The following is a 25052-nucleotide window of genomic DNA, read 5'->3' on the forward strand; positions in this document are numbered from 1 at the left end:
CCAGACCCTACTTTCATCTATCCAGACCCTACTTCCATCTATTCAGACCCTACTTTCATCTATCCAGACTCTACTTCCATCTATCCAGACCCTACTTTCATCTATCCAGACCCTACTTCCATCTATTCAGACTCTACTTCCATCTATCCAGACCCTACTTTCATCTATCCAGACTTTACTTCCATCTATTCAGACTCTACTTCCATCTATTCAGACTCTACTTCCATCTATCCAGACCCTACTTCCATCTATCCAGACCCTACTTTCATCTATCCAGACCCTACTTCCATCTATTCAGACCCTACTTTCATCTATCCAGACCCTACTTCCATCTATTCAGACTCTACTTCCATCTATCCAGACCCTACTTTCATCTATCCAGACCCTACTTTCATCTATCCAGACCCTACTTCCATCTATTCAGACCCTACTTTCATCTATCCAGACTCTACTTCCATCTATCCAGACCCTACTTTCATCTATCCAGACCCTACTTCCATCTATTCAGACTCTACTTCCATCTATCCAGACCCTACTTTCATCTATCCAGACTTTACTTCCATCTATTCAGACTCTACTTCCATCTATTCAGACTCTACTTCCATCTATCCAGACCCTACTTCCATCTATCAAGACCCTACTACCATCTATCCAGACCCTACTTCCATCTATTCAGACTCTACTTCCATTTATCCAGACCCTACTTCCATCTATCCAGACCCTACTTCCATCTATTCAGACTCTACTTCCATTTATCCAGACCCTACTTCCATCTATTCTCATTATAAAATGTCTCAAATAAGCTTGAGAGGAATCATATTGTTTCCAGGTGGGCCTCGAGACAATGCATCTTTAATCGTTATGTAGATTTCCTAGGGTGAAAGAAAGGGTTAATGGCCTGACGGCTAAACCTACAAGGTGGGATGGATGTGGTGTGTATCTGGTGTTATATACTATTTATATGATAATAGGTTTATGATCGGGTCAGTGGTATGCAGGTCATTCAACTCCGTGGTGCTAATGGGGAAAGATACAGTATGTACATTTGTCAGTGCGTAAAATGCAGAATTATCATTGAGGCTGCAACGGCATTTACGTTGTTACTGAGTTCGATGACCTCGTACTGCCGTTGGCTACCAAATGAAGTGCTTTGTTAATGCATTGGCAATCACCTTATTATTAGCTAAGAGTTGAATGACCTTGATGTTATCGTGTTCTGCTATGTACTGTAATTCCAATAATAACCAACCACCTCCTGTCCTGTCCTGACTTATTGCTCAGACTGGCTTGGTTACAGTACATTAGTGCCATGGTTATCATGGTAGTCACCCCATTAGTGCAGAGTTGAATGCCCTGAAATACACCAACCCAGATCATAAAAACTGTGATCATATTAATCTATATCACCGTCAGACACCACCACAGGGGAGGACATCACCACAGGGGAGGACATCACCACAGGGGAGGAGGACATCACCACAGGGGAGGAGGACATCACCACAGGGGAGGAGGACATCACCACAGGGGAAGAAGACACCACCACAGGGGAGGAGGACATCACCACAGGGGAGGAGGACATCACCACAGGGGAGGACATCACCACAGGGGAGGAGGACATCACCACAGGGGAGGAGGACATCACCACAGGGGAGGAGGACATCACCACAGGGGAGGAGGACATCACCACAGGGGAGGAGGACACCACCACAGCCGTCCCACGTTTTAGTTTGAACCGGGACGTCACTGACCCCTTTTCTTTGCCACTTCCAACTCGACCAATACCATGACATAATTACCATAGATATTAATCGATATCTTCACACTCCCCATTCCACGGTTTATGCTACTTGTAACCGCCAAGTCAGTCATTCCCTGCTTTAGATTCACACCGTGTCTGGATTAGCGCCATAAAGATGAAGCAACATCCAACAGGTTGATTGATGAAGCATGTACTTTGTGGTGTTACACATTATCTGACAGGAAGTACCTGCTCTCTTTCTCTGTCTGACCCTCTGTGTCTTATCTGACAGGAAGAACCCTCTCTCTTTCTCTGTCTGGCCCTCTGTGTCTTATCTGACAGGAAGTACTCTCTCTCTTTCTCTGTCTGACCCTCTGTGTCTTATCTGACAGGAAGTACTCTCTCTCTTTCTCTGTCTGACCCTCTATGTCTTATCTGACAGGAAGTACTCTCTCTCTTTCTCTGTCTTACCCTATATGTCTTACCTGACAGGAAGTACTCTCTCTCTTTCTTTGTCTGACCCTCTATGTCTTATCTGACAGGAAGTACTCTCTCTCTTTCTCTGTCAGACCCTCTGTCTTATCTGCCAGAAAGTACTCTCTCTCTTTCTCTGTCTGACCCTATATGTCTTATCTGACAGGAAGTACTCTCTTTCTCTGTCTGACCCTATATGTCTTATCTGACAGGAAGTACTCTCTCTTTTTCTCTGTCTGTCCCAATATGTCTTATCTGACAGGAAGTACTCTCTCTCTTTCTCTGTCTGACCCAATATGTCTTATCTGACAGGAAGTACTCTCTCTATTTCTCTGTCTGACCCTCTGTCTTATCTGACAGGAAGTACTCTCTCTCTTTCTCTGTCTGACCCTCTGTGTCTTATCTGACAAGAAGTACTCTCTCTCTCTTTCTCTGTCTGACCCTCTATGTCTTATCTGACAGGAAGTACTCTCTCTCTTTCTCTGTCTGACCCTCTGTGTCTTATCTGACAAGAAGTACTCTCTCTGTCTGACCCTCTATGTCTTATCTGACAGGAAGTACTCTCTTTCTCTGTGTGACCCTCTATGTCTTATCTGACAGGAAGTACTCTCTCTCTTTCTGACCCTATATGTCTTATCTGACAGGAAGAACTCTGACGTTCTCAAGGACTGTTCTTGCACCATTATTAGTGGTGCTACCGGAAATAATGTAACTGATCCTTGTAGCTTTTTAATAACTTTTCAAGGTCATTACTGTGCACTCTCCTCAAACAATAGCATGATATTATTTCACTGTAATAGCTACTGTAAATTGGGCAGTGCAGTTAGATTAACAATATTTTAAGCTTTCTGCCATTATCAGATATGTCTATGTCCTGGGAAATGTTCTTGTTATTTACAACCTCATGCTAATCACATTAGGTTACATTAGCTCAACCGTCCCATGGAAGGGACACCGATCCTGTAGCTTCTACCCTAACTAGCAGTCATTGACCCTAACTAGCAGTTATTTAACCCTAACTAGCAGTCATTAACCTTAACTAGTAGTTATTTTACCCCAACTAGCACAGTCATTTAACCCTAACTAGTAGTTATTTAACCCTAACTAGTAGTCATTCAACCCTAACTAGCACAGTCATTTAAACCAACTAGTATTTTTTAACCCTAACTAGCACAGTCATTTAACCCTAACTAATAGTTATTTAACCCTAACTAGCAGTTATTTAACCCTAACTAGTAGATATTTAACCCTAACTAGCACAGTCATTTAACCCTAACTAGCAGTTATTTAACCCTAACTAGCACAGTCATTTAACAATAACTAGCAGTTATTTAACCCTAACTAGCACAGTCATTTAACAATAACTAATAGTTATTTAACCTTAACTAGTAGTTATTTAACCCTAACTAGCAGTTATTTAACCCTAACTAGCAGTTATTTAACCCTAACTAGTAGTTATTTAACCCTAACTAGCAGTTATTTAACCCTAACTAGTAGTTATTGAACCATAACTAGCAGTTATTTAACCCTAACTAGTAGTTATTTAACCTTAACTAGTAGTTATTTAACCCTAACTAGCAGTTATTTAACCCTAACTAGCAGTTATTTAACCCTAACTAGTAGTTATTGAACCATAACTAGCACAGTCATTTAACCCAACTAGTATTTTTTAACCCTAACTAGCACAGTAATTTAACCCTAACTAGTAGTTATTTAACCCTAACTATTAGTTATTTAACCCTAACTAGTAGTTATTTAACCCTAACTAGTAGTTATTTTTAGGTCGGCACCACTCCACAGAACAAGATAAACTAGATCGGCACCACTCCACAGAACAAGAGAAACTAGATCGGCACCACTCCACAGAACAAGAGAAACTAGATCGGCACCACTCCACAGAACAAGAGAAACTAGATCGGCACCACTCCACAGAACAAGAGAAACTAGATCGGCACAACTCCACAGAACAAGATAAACTAGATCGGCACCACTCCACAGAACAAGAGAAACTAGATCGGCACCACTCCACAGAACAAGATAAACTAGATCGGCACCACTCCACAGAACAAGAGAAACTAGATCGGCACCACTCCACAGAACAAGATAAACTAGATCGGCACCACTCCACAGAACAAGAGAAACTAGATCGGCACCACTCCACAGAACAAGAGAAACTAGATCGGCACCACTCCACAGAACAACAGGAACTAGATCGGCACCACTCCACAGAACAAGAGAAACTAGATCGGCACCACTCCACAGAACAACAGGAACTAGATCGGCACCACTCCACAGAACAACAGGAAAGACAGTAATGAGATTACTGACACCGATGGAGTCATGTCAGGGTTTAGGACAGCATGGCCAAAGCTGTCTGTTGTTCCATGGTCACACTCATGATGTAATAATGAGCATGGTTCCTGATACCCTAAAAGCATGATAGCCAGGTCAGGCTGGTCCACGTTTAAACAAGTCTTTTTCAGTCTACCTTGCCAGGTATAATACGAACACACACATACGTAACACATACACATCTCTCCCTCTGTCTACCTCCCTCTGTCTCTCCCTCTGTCTCTCTCACTCTCTCTCCCTCCGTCTCCCTCCGTGTACCTCTCTCTCTCCCTCTGTCTCTCCTTCTGTCTCTCCTTCTGTCTCTCTCCCTCCATCTCCCTCCGTCTACCTCTCTCTCTCCCTCTGTCTCTCTCCCTCTGTCTCTCTCCCTCTGTCTCTCCTGTCTCTCTCCCTCCATCTCCCTCCGTCTACCTCTCTCTCTCCCTCTGTCTCTCTCCCTCTGTCTCTCTCCCTCTGTCTCTCCTGTCTCTCTCCCTCCATCTCCCTCCGTCTACCTCTCTCTCTCCCTCTGTCTCTCTCCCTCTGTCTCTCTCCCTCTCTCCCTCCTTCTGACTCTCCTTCTGTCTCTCTCCCTCTGTCTCTCTCCCTCTGTCTCTCTCCCTCTGTCTCTCTCCTTCTGTCTCTCCCTCTGTCTCTCTCCCTCTCTCCTTCTGTCTCTCTCCATCTGTCTCTCTCCCTCTGTCTCTCTCCCTCTGTCTCTCCCTCTGTCTCTCTCCTTCTGTCTCTCTCCCTCTGTCTCTCCCTCTATCTCTCTCCCTCTGTCTCTCTCCTTCTGTCTCTCCTTCTCTCTCTCCCTCTGTCTCTCTCCCTCTGTCTCTCCTTCTGTCTCTCCTTCTGTCTCTCTCCTTCTGTCTCTCCCTCTGTCTCTCTCCCTCTCTCTCCTTCTGTCTCTCCTTCTCTCTCTCCCTCTGTCTCTCTCCCTCTGTCTCGCTCTCTCTGTCTCTCCCTCTGTCTCTCTCCTTCTGTCTCTCTCCCTCTGTCTCTCTCCCTCTGTCTCTCCTTCTGTCTCTCTCCCTCTGTCTCTCCCTCTGTCTCTCCTTCTGTCTCTCCCCTTCTGTGTCTCTCCCTCTGTCTCTCTCCTTCTGTCTCTCTCCCTCTGTCTCTGTCCCTCTGTCTCTCTCCCTCTGTCTCTCCTTTTGTGTCTCTCCCTCTGTCTCTCTCCCTCTGTCTCTCTCCCTCTGTCTCTCCTTCTGTCTTTCCTTCTGTCTCTCTCCCTCCATCTCCCTCCGTCTACCTCTCTCTCTCCCTCTGTCTCTCTCCCTCTGTCTCTCCTTCTGTCTCTCTCCCTCCATCTCCCTCCGTCTATCTCTCTCTCTCCCTCTGTCTCTCTCCCTCTGTCTCTCTCCCTCCTTCTGACTCTCCTTCTGTCTCTCTCCCTCTGTCTCTCTCCCTCTGTCTCTCTCCTTCTGTCTCTCCCTCTGTCTCTCTCCCTCTGTCTCTCTCCCTCTGTCTCTCCCTCTGTCTCTCTCCTTCTGTCTCTCTCCCTCTGTCTCTCTCCCTCCTTCTGACTCTCCTTCTGTCTCTCTCCATCTGTCTCTCTCCCTCTGTCTCTCTCCCTCTGTCTCTCCCTCTGTCTCTCTCCTTCTGTCTCTCTCCCTCTGTCTCTCCCTCTGTCTCTCTCCCTCTGTCTCTCTCCTTCTGTCTCTCCTTCTCTCTCTCCCTCTGTCTCTCCTTCTGTCTCTCCTTCTGTCTCTCTCCTTCTGTCTCTCCCTCTGTCTCTCTCCCTCTCTCTCCTTCTGTCTCTCTCCCTCTGTCTCTCTCCCTCTGTCTCTCTCCTTCTGTCTCTCCTTCTCTCTCTCCTTCTGTCTCTCTCCCTCTGTCTCTCCCTCTGTCTCTCCTTCTGTCTCTCCCCTTCTGTGTCTCTCCCTCTGTCTCTCTCCTTCTGTCTCTCTCCCTCTGTCTCTGTCCCTCTGTCTCTCTCCCTCTGTCTCTCCTTCTGTGTCTCTCCCTCTGTCTCTCTCCATCTGTCTCTCTCCCTCTGTCTCTCTCCCTCTGTCTCTCCTTCTGTCTTTCCTTCTGTCTCTCTCCCTCCATCTCCCTCCGTCTACCTCTCTCTCTCCCTCTGTCTCTCTCCCTCTGTCTCTCCTTCTGTCTCTCTCCCTCCATCTCCCTCCGTCTATCTCTCTCTCTCCCTCTGTCTCTCTCCCTCTGTCTCTCTCCCTCTCCCCCTCCTTCTGTCTCTCTCCCTCTGTCTCTCTCCTTCTGTCTCTCCCTCTGTCTCTCTCCCTCTCTCCTTCTGTCTCTCTCCATCTGTCTCTCTCCTTCTGTCTCTCTCCCTCTGTCTCTCTCCCTCTGTCTCTCTCCTTCTGTCTCTCCTTATCTCTCTCCCTCTGTCTCTCTCCCTCTGTCTCTCCTTCTGTCTTTCCTTCTGTCTCTCTCCTTCTGTCTCTCCCTCTGTCTCTCTCCCTCTCTCTCCTTCTGTCTCTCTCCCTCTGTCTCTCTCCATCTGTCTCTCTCCTTCTGTCTCTCCTTCTCTCTCTCCCTCTGTCTCTCTCCCTCTGTCTCTCTCCCTCTGTCTCTCCTTCTCTCTCCTTCTGTCTCTCTCCCTCTGTCTCTCCCTCTGTCTTTCCTTCTGTCTCTCCCCTTCTGTGTCTTTCCCTCTGTCTCTCTCCTTCTGTCTCTCTCCCTCTGTCTCTCTCCCTCTGTCTCTCCTTCTGTGTCTCTCCCTCTGTCTCTCTCCCTCTGTCTCTCCCTCTGTCTCTCTCCCTCTGTGTCTCCCTCGGTGTCTCCCTCTGTCTCTCTCCCTCTGCCTCTCCCCCTCTGTCTCTCTCCCTCTGTCTCTCTCCCCCTGTCTCTCTCCGTCTGTCTCTCTCCCTCTGTCTCTGTCTCTCCCTCTGTCTCTCTCTCCCCCTGTCTCTCTCCCTCTGTCTCTCTCCTTCTGTGTCTCTCTCTCTCTCTCTCATTCCCTCTCCCTCTCCCTCTGTCTTTCCATCCCTCCTTCTCCCTCTGTCTCTCTCCTTCTGTGTCTCTCCCTCTCTCTCTCGTTCCCTCTCCCTCTCCCTCTGTCTCTCCCTCTCTCTCCATCCCTCCTTCTCCCTCTGTCTCTCCCTCTCTCTTGTTCCCTCTCTTTCTCCCTCTGTCTCTCCCTCTCTCCCCAGTATTGTGATGACTACCTGCTCTACAGTTCTAGCCCTGGGTATGATGCCACTGCTCCTCTACCTATACTGCCAGGGCTTCTCCAACCTGGAGAGTGCTGTTCCCTACGCTGGCATCACTCTGGCCCTGGTCATGACTCTGTTCCCCTGCGGCATCGGCATCCTCATCAACTACTACAGGCCACAGTACTCCAAGATTATTACTAAGGTAGAGTACAATACGCAGTACGCAGTACACAGTACTACAGACCATCACTAAGGTAGAGTACAGTACACAGTACACAGTACACAGTACTACAGACCATCACTAAGGTAGAGTACAGTACACAGTACTACAGACCATCACTAAGGTAGAGTACAGTACACAGTACACAGTACTAGAGACCATCACTAAGGTAAAGTACAGTACACAGTACTACAGACTATCAATTAGGTAGTGTACAGTACACAGTACTACAGACCATCACTAAGGTAGAGTACAGTACACAGTACTACAGATTATCACTAAGGTAGTGTACAGTACACAGTACTACAGACTATCACTAAGGTAGAGTACAGTACACAGTACTACAGAACATCACTAAGGTAGTGTACAGTACACAGTACTACAGACCATCACTAAGGTAGTGTACAGTACACAGTACTACAGACTATCACTAAGGTAGTGTACAATACACAGTACTACAGATTATCACTAAGGTAGTGTACAGTACACAGTACTACAGACCATCACTAAGGTAGAGTACAGTACACAGTACACAGTACTACAGACCATCACTAAGGTAGTGTACAGTACACAGTACTACAGAACATCACTAAGGTAGAGTACAGTACACAGTACTACAGAACATCACTAAGGTAGAGTACAGTACACAGTACTACAGAACATCACTAAGTTAGTGTACAGTACACAGTACACAGTACTACAGAACATCACTAAGGTAGTGTACAGTACACAGTACTACAGAACATCACTAAGGTAGTGTACAGTACACATTATACTTCAGTGCTCCAAGACCATCATTATGGCATGGTGCAGACAGGTAATTCAATTGAGGCCAGGTCAAATACCCGAGTCAAACTGCGCTTAACTCTGAGTAATCCCAAAAAGTGCAAATTCCAAGCTAAACCAAGTGCACCCAAAATTGCCAATTTCAGATGAGTATATATATATATATTTTCTTTTCCCTCTCTCTCCTCCCTCCAGGTCGGCCTGTCCCTCCTGTTGATGGCCACGGTGGTGATTGGCCTGCTGGCCGGCATGACCCTAGGAGGGATGGATTTGACGCTGACCCTCCTGTCCCCTCCGCTCATGGCCACCGCTGCCCTCATGCCCCTCATTGGCTACACCTCCGGATATGTCCTGTCATACCTCTTCAAACTCAACGGATCGTAAGTCATGGTGACGATAGTGTTGACAAGGATTGTTTTCTCTTTAGTAAAAATAAAAACACTTTAAAAAAAAATAGAACAAACATTTCCATTCCAGCTATTAACTCCATGTCAATCGATACGTTCAAGTTGTCCTTATTTGGACTTCCTTCCCGTTCCTCAGGGGGCGGAGGACCATCTCCATGGAGACAGGCTGTCAGAACATCCAGCTGTGTTCCACCATTTTGAAGGTGGCATTCCCTCCCGATGTGATTGGTCCCCTCTACCTATTCCCTATGATCTACATAGTGTTTCAGGTGGGAGAGGCCTTACTGCTCATTGTCCTGTTCAGGGTTCACCGGAGGTTCTTCAAAACACCGGAGACAGGTACGCTCGACTGAACCTGTTTGTGAGTGATACAGTTACTGTGGGAGCAAATGGTACATATAGGACAGATCTAATAGTATAGAGCAAAGATGTACATCAGACCACAGGAGAAGAGAGAGACACATAGTCTACTAGTCCTAATAAGGACAGACATACCAAAGAGCACACCAAGCTAAACATAAAGTAGAAAGGCCAAAAGACATAGGCCCATAAAATAAGATGATGAAGGAATGTTAGAGAGACACATAGTCTACTAGTCCTAATAAGGACACACATACCAAAGAGCACACCAAGCTAAACGTAAGTGGCCCATAGGATAGACGGGCATATAATTATTTTTAGGACATGAAGGGGTCCTGCCACCATTATAACTTGACTGAAAGCAGATATGGGCGTTTATGGGGCGTAAACAAGCAGGAAGCTCAGATTGAAGGATAATGGTGGCAGATGACCTGAGGGAAGTAACTTAATGTGCATGTGGGATGGTCTCATATGTTGTGTGTGTATAAATACAGAGCCAGAGCTTCAGGGGAGGGAGTTGGTCCGCGTGTGTATAAATACAGAGCCAGAGCTTCAGGGGAGGGAGTTGGTCCGCGCACCATCTAGGCTTCTGATATGTTTGTATTAAAAGCCTTCATTAAATTCACAAGTTCTTGTAAGTGTTATATTTTGTAAGACGATTTTCCACCAGATTACAAGCACCTAGTCTGAGACCCAGATATCAGGTCACTGGAGGTTCACACCTCAACTAGGAGAAGGTTACCCTTGTCCATTAGTTTTGTAAAATACTAAATTGATCCAAGATCAGCACTCCAACTCAGACTATAATACAGGCCCAGTCTCTACTCAGACTTTAATACAGGCCCAGTCTCCTACTCAGACTTTAATACAGGCCCAGTCTCCTACTCAGACTTTAATACAGGCCCAGTCTCTACTCATACTTTAATACAGGCCCAGTCTCCTACTCAGACGTTAGGAATACAGACCCAGTCTCCTACTCAAAAGGTTAAAACCTATATTTGTCACCACAAGGGAAGACTGGAGGACCCAGTTCAATCTTAGCTGTCCAAATTATGGTCATTTTGTCAAGACCATTCTAACGGTGCTCCTCTCTCTCCGTCTCACAGAGAAGGTGGTGTACGATGCAGTGGATGGAAATCAGATTCACATCAGCTCAGTCTGAAATGGCGCTGTCTACCAAGGCTTCAGGCTCCCAAAGACCTGATTATCTACCAGATTACAATGAGGATTTTAACACCCTGTAACTGCACATACAATGATGCTTGGCAGCAGGCGATTTGAAGGTGGAGTGATTGTAACTAATTGACTACACTGTACACAGGCGTAGAAGTGTATGTGGAGTTAACTGAAGAGAGAAACCTATGTACTGTCTAAACTACTTGAGTACTTCTGATCAAGACAAGGTAGTGTCAATGTTTGGACCACCTATTGAAAACAGTCGTGACATTTTATTACTGCTAGTATTTAATTACATATTGTTTTAAGCTCATACTAAAAAAAAGTGGCAAGATCGTTGAAGTTGAAACTTCAAGTTAACCCTGTCTTTTGATGCTTTATATAAAATATGTTTTGGTCATCTGCTTTCGGAGTTCTTTTTTAATTAAATACAAATAACCTTCATATTAAATCAGACTTAATGCTTTAGTGTACAAAAGGTTTTTATTTTCCAAACTATTGTCTCGGCGTTAACCTCGTCACAATAAGTTGTATAAGGGAAATATAAAGCGGAACAGAAACACCACTCCATTTAAACATTCAATACAAACGGGCTCAAATAAAAACAGCACGTACAACGTTTTCACAGGGTGTCTTCTTCACTGAGGATAAAACAGAAATCCCCTAACGGTTACCTTACACCACCCCTACACTGAGGATAAAACATTATTTTACTGCCAATCACAACAAAGGCCCACACACACACACACAAAAAAAAGAGATGGTATTCTATCAAAAAATAACAGCATAAAACATAAATCCCCTAACAGTTACCTTACACCACCCCCCCTCTACACTGAGATGAGAATGGTACGACCCAAAACATTAACCAATCACATTCCTTACCATCATGCAACAGTACTTGAATTCTCAAACAGTTCATGATATCAGAGCTACCAACCAACAGCAGGAGCAGGGGGGGGGGGGGGGGAGAAATCAATCACACATGAGCTTTGGATGACAAAAAAGTAAAATTACTGACCGAAACAAAACCAGTAAAAAACAAAACAAAAAGGTTTAGGGAATAAATGCTCAAAATGAAACCGTCATTGTGTTCAGAGACGGATGCTTTTACTGAGAACACCCATGATGCTGCAGGAGGTCAAAGGTCAGCCATGTCAGAAGAGGGGGTGGGGTGGCATAGGGAGGAAACAGAGGGGCAAATACAGATTCAGGAGACCAGTACTGCTAGGTGTTACAGTTCCTGGCCCTGGCCTGTAGTCTTACTAAAACTATGTGTGTGTGTGTGTGTTCATGTTTGTCTTAATGCGAGTGTATTCATGTACTGTGTGCGAGTGTGAGCTCATGTCAAAACGTGTATATTCCTGTTCTCAATACTCAGTGGCGGCTGTCTGTGGACGGGGAACGAGAGCCACGAGACCTAGACCTGGAAGGTGACCTGGAAGGTGCACGCTGTGCAGGGGGAGGGGAGTGGGGAGAGGCAGACTTGCTGGGCTTGGAGGGCCGTTTGGAGGAAGTGGAGGAGGTCTCCTTGGCCCTGGGCGGTGGGGAACCTGGGGCGGCTCCTCCTGCACCACCACGGGGGGCCGGGGAGCCGCTGTGGGACCGAGAACGGGAGCGGTTGTAGTCCCTCTTGGGGGAGTGGGACCTGGAACGACGGGGTGTCCTGGAGCGGGACGGGGAACGGTTACGGGAACGGGAACGAGAGGAGCTCTCTGAACGGGAGCGACTCCTGGAACCCCTGGAGAAGAGGAAGGAGAAAAAGGAGAAACCCACTTCAAGTCACTTTTTGACCACACCCCCTTTTTTTGATTGGAACAGAACTTTACATACCCAAGTGGTCAGTGTGACTTTTTGGATCTGAATGTCAAAACTTTGACAAAGATGCTCAAAGTTGACCCATTTTAAATAGCATGCCTTTAAAATCACTGGAAAATAAATCAGTTGAGAAGGATCTTTTAAAAGATTAAAAAATAAATATATATTTGTTTTACTTCAAGGCTTCTCTTCCCCTCTTTAATGTGACTCAAGACACGTGAACCTTTCCCCTCCCTCCATATTAGCATGTTGTTGTAGCTTAGACACTGTTGTGCCACCATCAGTCGAGACATGCTCTTCAACACAGGGTGGGGGTGTCGTGTTTCGGCTGATAAAATGTACTAAAATGAAATAGAATTTAAAATTCCAACTTTCAAAACGGCACCACAAAGATGGTTAGAGGTCCAGGGAGAGAGACGGAGAGACGGAGAACATCGAATTGAATAGGAATATCAGTTTTAAAATGATACTGTCAACCCTCTATAGGAAACCTATTGAATTAGCATTTAAGTTGACATTCGACAGCAGGTGAACCGTTGCCGTAGCAAATAGAAGATGATATCAATACAAGATATAAAAATGTAAATGGAGAACCAGCTCATTTGCAAAGGTCTGAAGGGATAAGTTCATCCTATTTCTGAGATTGTAATGACACCCATCCTGTCTGTATTCAAGAGCATGTTGTGTTTCGACCGATGGGAGGCACAACACCAAAACATCAGGTGATGTGAAATATGGTCTAATCTACAAAATATACTAATAATAATAATAAAATGTAAAAATGTTTAAAAATGACCATCTTAAATATTTTTCTTCAAGAAATAATGAAGTCGTTTGAAAACCCTGTCCGTAGTAAACTTTTAAATGATTAAATCAGCCGTTTATCTTTTCCAGTGATGAAGACACAGATGTCTCATGTTATGTAAAATAGGTCAACGTTGAGCACCTTCATCTCTCGACTGTTTTGGCATTCAGGTCCAACAGTCACTTTCTGACCACTTCAATGAGCAAACGTGTCTGGGAACTATTTAGATTCAATCAACAACAACAACAACAACAAAAAAGCAGATGGCAAAAGTGATTTAATTCAAATGGATTTACCCGAAATAAAACCAGCTGTTGTCTTATCAGTTCACTGATGCCCTACTCAAATACACTGATAGTACATCCTTCCCTCAGTTCCTTAGAGGAAACATCTAGAAGGGCTTTAGTCTCCAGACCAACTCACCTCTTCTTAGCTGCCTCGATCAGCTTGATTTTCCTTCCATTGATCTCCTTGCCAGACAGCTTCTCAACAGCGTTTTTCAGATCGCTGTAAGAAGCGAACTCGACCACCCTGAAGACCGACACGACAAAAACAAGAGGTCAGTAGGGATATAACTGAGACATTGGTGTAAATGTCCGTTATATGGAGGAGGAGTATGGACGTTGGCAACGCGTCTAGGAAGAACAGCCTAGGGGAGCGCACGCCATTCTTACCCTTCGTTGAGCTTGGGGCGGTGGGCATCTGCAAAGGTGACTTCCCCCGCCTGTCTCATGAAATCTTTCAGGTCCTACACAACGACAGGCTAAGTTAGGACCGGACCAGGACAACACGGTCAACATAATGCATCACATTTCCCCAAAGAGAGAAAGATATCATAGAGCAACTACAAAGTAGAGGACGACCGATTAATCAGAATGGCCGATTAATTAGGGCCGATTTTAAGTTCTCATAAAAATCGGAAATGGGTAATTTTGGACGACAATTTTTTTTATTTAAAAAAAATCTTTATTTAACCAGGCAAGTCAGTTAAGGACACATTCTTATTTTCAATGACGGCCCTAGGAACGGTGGGTTAACTGCCTCGTTCAGGGGCAGAACGACAGATTTTGTACCTTGTCAGCTCAGGGATTCAATCTTGCAACCTTACAGTTAACTAGTCCAACACTCTAACCACCTGCCTCACGAGGAGCCTGCCTGTTACGCGAATGCAGTAAGCCAAGGTAAGTCGCTAGCTAGCATTAAACTTAGTCATAATAACTAGTTACTACTACACATGGTTGATGATATTACTAGTTTATCTAGCGTGTCCTGTGTTGCATATAATCGAAGTGGTGGCATTCGCAAAAAAGGACTGTCGTCGCTCCAACGTGAACCTAACCATAAACATCAATGCCTTTCTTAAAATCAATACACAAGTATATATTTTTAAACCTGCATATTTAGCTAAAAGAAATCCAGGTTAGCAGGCAATATTAACCAGGTGAAATTGTGTCTCTTCTCTTGCATTCATTGCACGCAGAGTCAGTGTATATGCAACAGTTTGGGCCGCCTAATTTGCCATAATTTAACGTAATTATGACATAACATTGAAGGTTGTGCAACGTAACAGAAATATTTAGACTTATGGATGCCACCCGTTAGATAAAACGGAACGGTTCCGTATTTCACTGAAAGAATAAACATCTTGTTTTCGAGATTATAAGCAGGCTAATAAGCATTCATTCAAACAAGACTTTTGTGCGTTTTGCCAGCAGCGCTGCTGTTTATGACTTCAAGCCTATCAACTCCCGATATTAGGCTGGTGTAACCGATGTGAAATAACTAGCTAGTTAGCGGGGTGCGCGCTAATAGCGTTTCAAACATCACTCGCTCTGAGACTTGGAGTGGTTGTTCCCCTTGCTCTGCATGGGTAATGATACTTCGAGGGTGGCTGTTGTCGTTGTGTTCCTGGTTCGAGCCCAGGTAGGAGCGAGGAGAGGGACGGAAGCTATACTGTTACACTGGCAATACTAAAGTGCCTATAAGAACACCCAATAGTCAAAGGTTAATGAAATATAAATGGTATAGAGAAATAGTCCTATAATTCCTATAATAACTACAACCTAAAACGTCTTACCTGGGAATATTGAAGACTCATGTAATAAGGAACCACCAGCTTTCATATGTTCTCATGTTCTGAGCAAGGAACTGAAACGTTAGCTTTCTTACATGGCACATATTGCACTTTTACTTTCTTCTCCAACACTGTGTTTGTTCATTATTTAAACCAAATTGAACATGTTTCATTATTTACTTGAGGCTAAATTGATTTTATTGATGTATTATATTAAGTTAAAATAAGTGTTCATTCAGTATTGTTGTAATAGTCATTACAAATCTATATTTTTAAATCTTTATTTAAAAATCGGCCGATCAATCGGTATCGGCTTTTTTGTGTCCTCCAATAAATCGGTATCGGCGTTGAAAAATCATAATCGGTCGACCTCTACTACAAAGGCTAAAATAACTAGAGGGGTCCAAGAACCTTAGAGAACACTGCAAAATGACTGGCTGTCTGGTCCAGCAACACAGAATCATTGTGTTATAAATGTTGTCAGTTCAACGGTTAGGTCTGTCTGTGCGCGAAGTTGTGTGGGTACATTTGACGTCCGCGACCAATCAACTTGACAAAACTAGCTGTTCAGAATACGCCACAGACCTCCTTAAGAATCCCCTTTGTAGCAAATATAAGAGCTTGGCAAAATGGCCAAAAATAAGTATTCAACTGAACAGAGGCTACAAAGCCCTACAAGCTTAAGACCGTTCCTAAGGAAATGTGATGAAAGCCTTTGCCGGAAAAACAAACAGTAGCTTACACAGTCGGATCTTTTTGCTACTAATTGGTCTTTTGACCAATCATATTAGCACTGAAAAATATCTGACCAATCATATTAGCACTGAAAAATATCTGACCAATCATATTAGCACTGAAAAATATCTGACCAATCATATTAGCACTGAAAAATATCTGACCAATCATATTAGCACTGAAAAATATCTGACCAATCATATTAGCACTGAAAAATATCTGACCAATCAGTCGGGGGGGGGGGGTAAAAAAAAAAAAACAGAATGGCGAGCGTGCATAAAGATGGCAGAATTCAGATAGTGCTAAAACAATGCTGTCCCATCCTGTCTTTAAACCACAGCATGGTTCAACGTGCCAATAAATCAATGCAATCTTTTGTTCTTTAATTAACAGCACCCTGGAGCTAGTTAGGATCATGTACGATGTTCAGATTTTTTTTTTTTTACAATTTTTTATTTATTTATTACCGAGAGCGATGTAAAAAAAATACTGACAACTTAGCGAAACAAAGAATTTGTGGTAGGTGCGTGTGAACCATCATCTTTGTGCACCTCCACTAGAGAGAAATAGTAACGGCATCTTCTTGAAGGCACCAACTACGCCACGGTTCGTTGGACAATGCCTACGGGGAAATTAACTGCGTTTCTGTAGGATTTTGGATAAACGGCAAAAAAAAATTTGAAGCATTTATGTCAAATCAAAAGGCTTCATTAAAAATTAAAAAAAAGGTAACGTTAACTGACTGCTAATTATCTCCGAAGAAAACATACAAGAGCTCTTAAACTTGTGTTGCCCTTAAGTCGGCATTCATTCCAAAACCCCTATTCTCTCCCCCGTAGGGACGATTCTACCACGACAATCTTCATCAGCATCACTGAATTTGGAAGGACCCTAATATCAATAAGCATAAAGGGGCTTCAGAAAAAAAGTAACGTTAACTGACTATCGTATCGTCGAACATGAGGTAATGCATTCTGTTTTTTTTGTAAGAACTTTGCTCCATTGGGTAGCCTGTGTAAACACAGCCTACGTGATCTGAAATTTTATCTGTAAAAAAAAAAAAAAACGGAGGAAGCTTACGTAAAATATTTCAAATTGACCCGAACATTGATTTTGGATTATTTTTTGCATTGTCTCAAAATTATTGGACCCCGCTGTCTTTAAAAAACAACTACACAGAATAGTCATCAATATAAAAAGTCTGCATGACCAGCAGAGGTGTTTGTGTTGATGAACCCCAAGAGCCCTGTCGTCTCTGGCTAGACAGGAGCTCCCTAACACCCGGGACGGGAACCCCATCTAGGGCTCAGCACCCCCCCCTCAGTCTCAGTACAGAGAGTCAACAGGGAGGAAGAGAGGAAACTAATACCTGATATCGACCCCTTTGGAGCAGGCCGTAGCAGGCTCTCCTAGTCCACCATACCATAACCACCTTGATCGCACCTTGTGATCCAACCTTGACCTCTCGTGACCTCGCTCAGCAGATTTTATCCACTTCTGGGCACCTCTCGCGATGTGCGGACGGAACCACAGCACATGGGGAGGGGAGGGGATTGGGGAGGGGAGATATGGATCGATCGAAGCCTCTCAAATTAACGAACCACCATGGATCAGACCAAAACACCGCCACCATCATCATCATGAACACCATCATCGAATCTCCTCTTTCTGCCTCTCTGTTTGTGATTTGTGTCAGCACGGCGCTCCGGCCATCGAGGCCCCCACCAGGGGGACAGCGAGTGTGAGCGAAGGGGCAGCCAGCGCTTCTAGAGCAGAGCGAGTAGTGGAACCCGGGGCTGGGACCTGACCCCCCGACCAAGCGAGGGAGCACTCTCTCATACGACCAGCAGGAGGAGAGGAACCAACTAGGAGCGGGCCGACAGGCACGCTGGCTGGCACGACATGGCTCAACCCAGAGAGAGGGACCCTGATTGGGTTAACTCCACCATAAGAAGCGCTCTCTTCCATACGACACAACAGTCAGGCTGGTAAATAAAGGGGTGAAGAATTGGTTAAAATTAAAAAACAGACAAATGTTTTTTTTTCTCCCTCTTGTATCTAATCAACTGCATTCTTTAGCTGCAGCAAATAGCTATGGCTAGCCATTTCTCCACCGGAAGCTCTCAGGAAAGGGCTGGATATGTACTGAGAGCTCTTGATAGGTTATTAAATACTGTGCAAGGAGCCATTTGGGCCAATCACAACACATTTAGTGCTGTCGATTTGCATATTTATTTGCTCTCAGCCCATGGAATATTACCACATATACTAAAATAAACGTAGGCAAAAAAAAAGAAAAGAAGAGTATGAGTCTTGTATTAGTCTTTACCTGGACTGCACCAGGAAGTTGCCTTGAGATCATTACTAGTGAAGATTTCAGGTATAAAGCTGAGCGTTCTCTCCGTCTGATCAGTCAGAGCCTGGAGTTACTAACAGGCAGGTAGAGACACACCCAGGTAAGGAACTCACCTGCCAGCTGACACGAGATGACAGGTTCTCCACGATGAGACGGTTCTCTGTACGCATCGGAGGAGGGTTCCTACTGCGATGAGGGGGGGGGGGGAGACAAAGAACAGTGTGAGAACCTTGCAGATTATCTAGAACCGTGGTTCCCTTACAGTGGGTGAGAACACGTTGGTGGGTCATGGTTGTAGTTCCTTCGTCCTAGCCAGAGCCGGGATTTGGTCCCGACTAGTTCCTAATACTTTTTTTTTTGCTGTGGTGGGAGAGAGAACCTCAGTACTGATTTAGGATCAGTTTTCCCCCTGTCCATTTGTTATAATCTAACATGCGTATCAGATCCTAGAACACCCCCCCCCCCCCCCCCCCCCCCCAACTATACTTTGTGTCTACAGGACCATGACTGAACTATTTTAGTCAAAGGGGATGAGAGCAGTCTCAGCCCACACAGAGCTGCTGATAGCTTGCTGGTCTCCTAGATTAGGTTGGATTTACACAACATAACCACAAGTGTGTGGACAACTGCTCGTCTCGTTCCAAAACCAAGGGCCTTTGCTGCTATAACAGCCTCCACTCTTCTGGGAAGGCTTTCCACTAGATGTTGGAACATTGCTGGTAATACAGCCTCCACTCTTCTGGGAAGGCTTTCCACTAGATGTTGGAACATTGCTGGTAATACAGCCTCCACTCTTCTGGGAAGGCTTTCCACTAGATGCTGGGAGCATTGCTGAGGGGAATTGCTTCCATTCAGCCACAAGATAATTAGTGAGGTCGAACACTGATGTTGGGTGATTAGGCCTTATGCCAATTCATCCCAGGTCAGGGCTCTGTGCAGCCCAGTCAAGTTATTCCACACCGATGTCGACAAACCATTTCATGCTGAAACAGGAAAGGGCCTTCCCCAAACTGTTGCCACAAAGTTGGAAGCACAGAATCATCTAGAAAGTAATTGTATGCTGTAGAGTTAAGATTTCCCTTCACTGGAACAAAGAGGCCGAGCCCGAACCATGAAAAACAGACCCAGACAATTATTCCTCCTCCACCAAACTTTACAGTTGTCATTATGCATTGGGGCAGGTAGCGTTCTCCTGGCATCTGCCAAAAACAGATTTGTCCGTTGGACTGCCAGATGGTGAAGTGTGATTCATCACTCCAGAGAACGTGTTTCCACTGCTCCAGAGTCCCAATGGCGGCGAGCTTTACACCACTCCAGCCGACGCTTGGCATTGCGCACGGTGATCTGAGGCTTGTGTGCGGCTGCTCGGCCATGGAAACCCATTTCACGAAGCTACCGACTAAACGTTATTGTGACGACGTTGCTTCCAGAGGCAGTTTGGAACTCGGTAGTGGGTGTTGTAACCAAGGACAGATATTTATTTATAATTTATTTTAAATTTATTTTACAAGCGCCCACTCTAACCTTGTGTGGCTTACCACTTCACGGCTGAGCCGTTGTTGCTCCAGAAGTTCCAACTTCACAATAACAGCACTTACAGTTATCCGGGGGCAGCTCCAGCAGGGCAGAAATTTGACAAACTGAATTGTCAGAAAAGTGGCATCCTATGACAGTGTCACATTGACAGTCACAGAGCTCTTCAGTACGGCCATTCTACAGCCAATGTTTGTTCTCGGGAGATGACATGGCCGTGTGCTCCATTTTATACACCTGTCAGTATTGGGTGTGGCTGAACTCAACGAATCCACCAATTTGAAGGGGTGTCCACATACTTTTGAATACACAGTTTATATTCATAGCAATTTTCAAAAAAAAAAGGTGCTTCATATTGACAGAAAGTGGAATAAACTGTCCTTTGAACTTACTCTGCCGGTTGTCCACTTGGTTGGTTTGTCCTTATGGAAATTTGAGACAAAATATTCACAGGAAAGTATTATTAAACAAGACCTTAAAAATGCTGGTACTGAGAAGTCTATACCCTGGCATGTGCATGCACGCAATTACATTGTGCGCGTGCCTCAGGTGACCGCGAAAGCCACGTACAGACACCAGTGTTTTAAAGTTGGTTTAATAACACCTCGATGTGTGTATTTTTGTCTCAACTGTCCACAATGTAAAAAGGGACTTCAGACTTCAGGAGCCTATATGTTGTTAGCGACGAGTGTGGAAAGTCCCCACTGGAAATAGTAGGAGGCTAGCTAATAGTATGAATGTCCATATTACCTCCGACTATCCTGGGAGCCACGGCCGTAGCGATCTGGGAAACGGCCACCACCCCCTCCTCCTCCTCCCCCTCCACCACCACCTCCTCCTCCGCCGCCGCCTCTGTCCCCACCGCGTCCTCGGCCACCACGCAGGCGCACTCGGGCATGCTCAATGGTTACCCTAAGAGAGAGAATGGAGAGGTGAGGGGGGGGGCTATGGAAGGATGTTCTAACTACCACAGAATCTTAATTGATATGTGGGCACTGTGAGCCAACGTGGTTGTGAGGTGTAAATGTCCACCGTGAACAGAGCCGCAGTCACTTTACCTCTCGTTGCAGAGCTCCTTGCCGTCCAGCTCATAAACGGCATCCTCAGCATCCCTGGGATCATCGAACTCCTGGACAACAACATAGAACAGTCAGAACCCAAGCCATTCTAGAACATTCCGACCACTATCCATTCTAGAACATTCAGACCACTATCCATTCTAGAACATTCAGCTAGCTAACACAGCAATGACTTAGCGGAGTTGGTAACTGAGGGCATAGCTAAGCGTGTCAGGGAGTAGATTTAAATGCACACTAACAATTTTATTAGAAAAAAAACATTTTGGCAGATGACCGAGTACGGCATTAGTAACGTAAACACCTTACTCTGCTAAACTTGATAAAAAATGTTAAAAAGCAGAGTTAGCAGAGTAAGGTGTTTACTAATGCCATTTGATGTTTTAATGGACAAAATGTGCTTTTCTTAAATAAAAAAAAACAAGGACATTTCTAAGTGACCCCAAACTTTATATAAGCACACACTACCGTTCAAAAGTGTGGGGTAACTGAGAAATGCCCTCGTTTTTGAAAGAAAATGACATTTTGTCCATTAAAATAACAAATTGATCAGAAATACAGTGTAGACATTGTTCATGTTGTTAATGACTATTGTAGCTGGAAACAGCAGATTTTTTATGGAATATCTACATAGGTGTACAGAGGCCCATTATCAGCAACCATCACTCCTGTGTTCCAATGGCACGTTGTGTTAGCTAATCCAAGTTTATCATTTTAAAAGGCTCATTGATCATTAGAAAACCCTTTTGCAATTATGTTCGCACAGCTGAAAACTGTTCCTGATTAAAGAAGCAAAAAAATGTCCTTTAGTTGATTTTCCAAAAAAACTTAATGATTGTGTCCCACTTGTTGTTGATTCTTCACAAAAAAAATACAGTTTTATATCTTTATGTTTGAAGCCTGAAATGTGGCAAAAGGTCGCAAAGTTCAAGGGGGACGAATACTTTCGCAAGGCACTGTAGGTAGCACAGGTGACCAGGAAGGGTTAGTACAGGTGAGAGGAGAGCACAGAGTTCTTACCGTATCACAGGTACAGCTTATAGACCGCATCGGTTCACCTTTTGAATAGGAATGCGTTTTGGAGCTATTTATAGACGCAATAAAATGGGAACTACACCCCAAAAGAACAATGTAATGATGTGTGTGTTATTGTGTTATTGCATTATGGACAGCTCTCCTCTGTGCCAGTGCATAGGGAAATCACCACTACAGAGACTGTTTGCTAATTGGCAAGACAATCTAAATTGTTTCCTTGTTTATTCACGAGTTGCATGTTTCGTCACATTATTATTATTTTTTTGTTTGTTTTGGACCGATGCCCCGACTGATGCGTTCTACTCACTGCATCTCTAATAAGAGCGGATGAAAATTCAAATCAAAAGTGCATCATCGATGAGCGCCGATGAAGATTATCTGAAGTGCATTACAGGGGCGTAGAAACACCAAGCCATTCATAAAGGAAGCAAATGATTAGTAGGAAAACCCTTTATCATCATTCTGAAGTCGCCAGACTACATTTTTTATTTTATAATTGACCTTTATTTAACTCGGCAAGTCAGTTAAGAACAAATTCTTATTTTCAATGACGGCCCTAGGAACAGTGGGTTTAACTGCCTGTTCAGGGGCAGAGCGATACCTTGTCAGCTCGGGGGTTTGAACTTGCAACCTTCCGGTTACTAGTCCAACGCTCTAACCACTAGGCTACCCTGCCGCCCCACTGCCGATTGACTTCAGATGCAGTATAACGTTAGCGTCGCTAGCTATTTTTTAACAACATTGGCATCTGCCTAAAATAAACTTGACATGATACTGCTGGCAAAGTTGTTTCCTACAACAAACAAAAAAACCTTTGACTTAACTTAAGCCATGTCATTGTATTTCCAGGCACTATATTGTAATTTTGACTAAACCGTCACCAGCCTCCGCCCAGAATGACCGGGCACCACTACTGCGCCGGCAGTAGAGGGCGGCTTAAACTTTCATAACATCGGCCCGACGCGACCGAGTTTAGGAGGAGCAACCTATGAATGTGTTGGCCAGGAAATGCTCAAGCTGTTTTGCAAGGAGGAATGGGAAAACATTTCAGTCTCTCGATGTGCAAAACTGATAGAGACATACCCCAAGCGACTTACAGCTGTAATCGCAGCAAAAGGTGGCGCTACAAAGTATTAACTCAAGGGGGCTGAATAATTTTGCACGCCCAATTTTTCAGTTTTTGATTTGTTAAAAAAGTTTGAAATATCCAATAAATGTCGTTCCACTTCATGATTGTGTCCCACTTGTTGTTGATTCTTCACAAAAAAAAATACAGTTTTATATCTTTATGTTTGAAGCCTGAAATGTGGCAAAAGGTCGCAAAGTTCAAGGGGGCCGAATACTTTCGCAAGGCACTGTATGAACGCCCCTATAGGCCTGAACTCAGAATCAAATAGGCATCACAAAAATGTGGTAGAAAGTTTATTTTGAGTGCCGATGTTCTGCATATAAAATCAGATCCATCAGTTCTATCAGATTTCAGACGTGTCCATGTAACTAGGATTGTTAGGGAAATCGTTATTGCAATGTATGCACATATTTTTTTTTTAAATGAACTATTAATTAAATAAAAGGTCGTGTGCAATTTGTGTGTATACTGACCACAAAACCAAAGCCCCTCTTGAGGTCGATGTCTCGGATGCGACCGTATCCTTTAAAGAATCTCTCCACGTCCTTCTCTCTGGCGGACGGGTTCAACCGGCCCACAAATATGCGGCATCCACTCATTCTGGCTGTAGGATGTGTATCTGATAGCAAAACAGTAAAATAAAAAGAACACGACCTATGATGACAAATATTTTTTTGATGAAAACGACTTATGATGACACTATATTGAAGGAATGTTGTTAAAACGTCGTGTCAGGTGGCCCAGTCACCAGAAATACTTTTAATGCGCACACCCACATCATTCATTAGCCAACAGCATTTTTTTTTGTTGCTAACGTTAGCTAGAATACCATCCTTTACAAAGTGCAGAATGTAAACAGAAGTTCAATACATTATCAAAATAAATATAATAAACCGTGCAATCATGTATACTCATGCCGGAGATGTTTCAAAAGCGAGTATTTATCGTTACCTTAACTGCGACAGTCATCGTGCATTTTTATTTTGGTGGGGGGCCTTGTGATTGCGTGATCGCAAGATAAACACCACAAAGATAACACTAACAAGCTTGTTAACCACATTGTTTCCGATTAGCAATACTTGTGCATCAACATTAGTTACATCCATTTTAATTGTGAAAATCTTCATTTTTAACATACCTTTCTGTGTTTTTCTTCTGCTGGGGGGGAGATTGACTTGCTGCCTCTTGAAAACACAGCGGAAAAAGACACGCACACAAAATGGAGTCGGCTTTTCAATGACACGGTGCGGTAGTACCACAGAACAACCAGATATTTCACTGGATGTATAAATGTGAAGCATCTGGTTTGCGATTCCATTCACTACCAAATATGGTAGGGAGAGGAAGCCCACTGGCGGTCAGGGGGAGGAGATGGATTTTGGCCGATATTATGCAAATCCTCTCATCAATTAAATATATATATATATATATATTCACTCTGGAGGGCAGTTTATCTCAATAGTTATTATCATCTGTTATGAACAGAACGGACTACGTTTTGTTGAATTCAAACTTTTGCAAATTGAGTTGTTGCACACGGGCAGTTCACAGAGTAGGCGTTCCCTATGGGAAATATGCAGATGTAACTACAACGCGCCAATAGGATCTCACTACCTTGTGCTTGGCTCTGCCCACCTTACTTGCTCTGCCCACTATGACTCATTTGTTCGCATTGGAAACGGTAAGCTGTGGTCTGTCTTGGTTTAGTTATAAAAAATCTTTGGTAGTACTTTATCTAGCCGCTAGGTATCCCCTAGTCAGTCACAAGGTTCAAAATCTACGTAAAACAATGGTTGGTGCCACTCGTCACTCACATAGTAGTAGGAGGACCCAATATAAAATGGCATGGTGCTTTATGTCCTAGAGTTGATGTACTG

At 44.2% G+C, this 25052-nt stretch overlaps 2 protein-coding genes across 5 annotated transcripts in view; one reads left to right on the forward strand and one right to left on the reverse strand.

Annotated features, from left to right (window-relative positions):
- LOC110529303 (sodium/bile acid cotransporter-like) overlaps positions 1-11582 on the forward strand; it is a 19561-nt gene extending 7979 nt beyond the window's left edge. Inside the window, exons 5-8 of the mRNA XM_036984650.1 lie at positions 7663-7867; positions 8867-9051; positions 9215-9417; positions 10545-11582. Of these exons, the coding sequence (XP_036840545.1) occupies positions 7663-7867; positions 8867-9051; positions 9215-9417; positions 10545-10600 (649 nt within the window). The 3' untranslated portion in view covers positions 10601-11582. The remainder of the gene's footprint in view (positions 1-7662; positions 7868-8866; positions 9052-9214; positions 9418-10544) is intronic.
- Positions 11079-24473, reverse strand: LOC110529302 (serine/arginine-rich splicing factor 5). 4 transcript variants are annotated; one of them, XM_036984648.1, is made up of 9 exons: positions 24314-24473; positions 23649-23794; positions 20994-21064; positions 20686-20847; positions 20328-20357; positions 18516-18585; positions 13912-13985; positions 13661-13768; positions 11079-12355 (listed from the first exon to the last, which is right to left on the reverse strand). In XM_036984648.1, the coding sequence occupies exons 2-9, from the start codon at positions 23772-23774 to the stop codon at positions 11992-11994; spliced, it is 1005 nt and encodes a 334-aa protein (XP_036840543.1). In that variant the 5' UTR covers positions 23775-23794; positions 24314-24473; the 3' UTR covers positions 11079-11991. The 4 variants fall into 4 exon arrangements, with proteins under 4 accessions (XP_036840543.1, XP_021467094.1, XP_021467097.1 ...); XM_021611419.2 differs by having other exon boundaries at positions 18516-18588; XM_021611422.2 differs by lacking the exon at positions 20328-20357.
- Between the last annotated feature and the right edge of the window lie 579 nt (positions 24474-25052).

Source organism: Oncorhynchus mykiss, chromosome 8 (genome assembly GCF_013265735.2).
Source record: "Oncorhynchus mykiss isolate Arlee chromosome 8, USDA_OmykA_1.1, whole genome shotgun sequence".
Classification (NCBI taxonomy): Eukaryota; Metazoa; Chordata; class Actinopteri; order Salmoniformes; family Salmonidae; genus Oncorhynchus; species Oncorhynchus mykiss.

What these genes read in the sequence shown, in the direction of transcription:
- LOC110529302 (XM_021611419.2), bottom strand. Translation starts at nt 23,774, where the DNA reads ATGAGTGGATGCCGCATATTTGTGGGCCGGTTGAACCCGTCCGCCAGA. An exon ending in GGCTCCCAGGATAGTCGGAG is followed by an intron (nt 20,358 to 20,685) that starts GTAATATGGACA and finishes AATTTCCATAAG; the next exon opens with GACAAACCAACCAAGTGGAC. An exon ending in CATCTCGTGTCAGCTGGCAG is followed by an intron (nt 13,986 to 18,515) that starts GTGAGTTCCTTA and finishes GTCGTTGTGTAG; the next exon opens with GACCTGAAAGATTTCATGAG.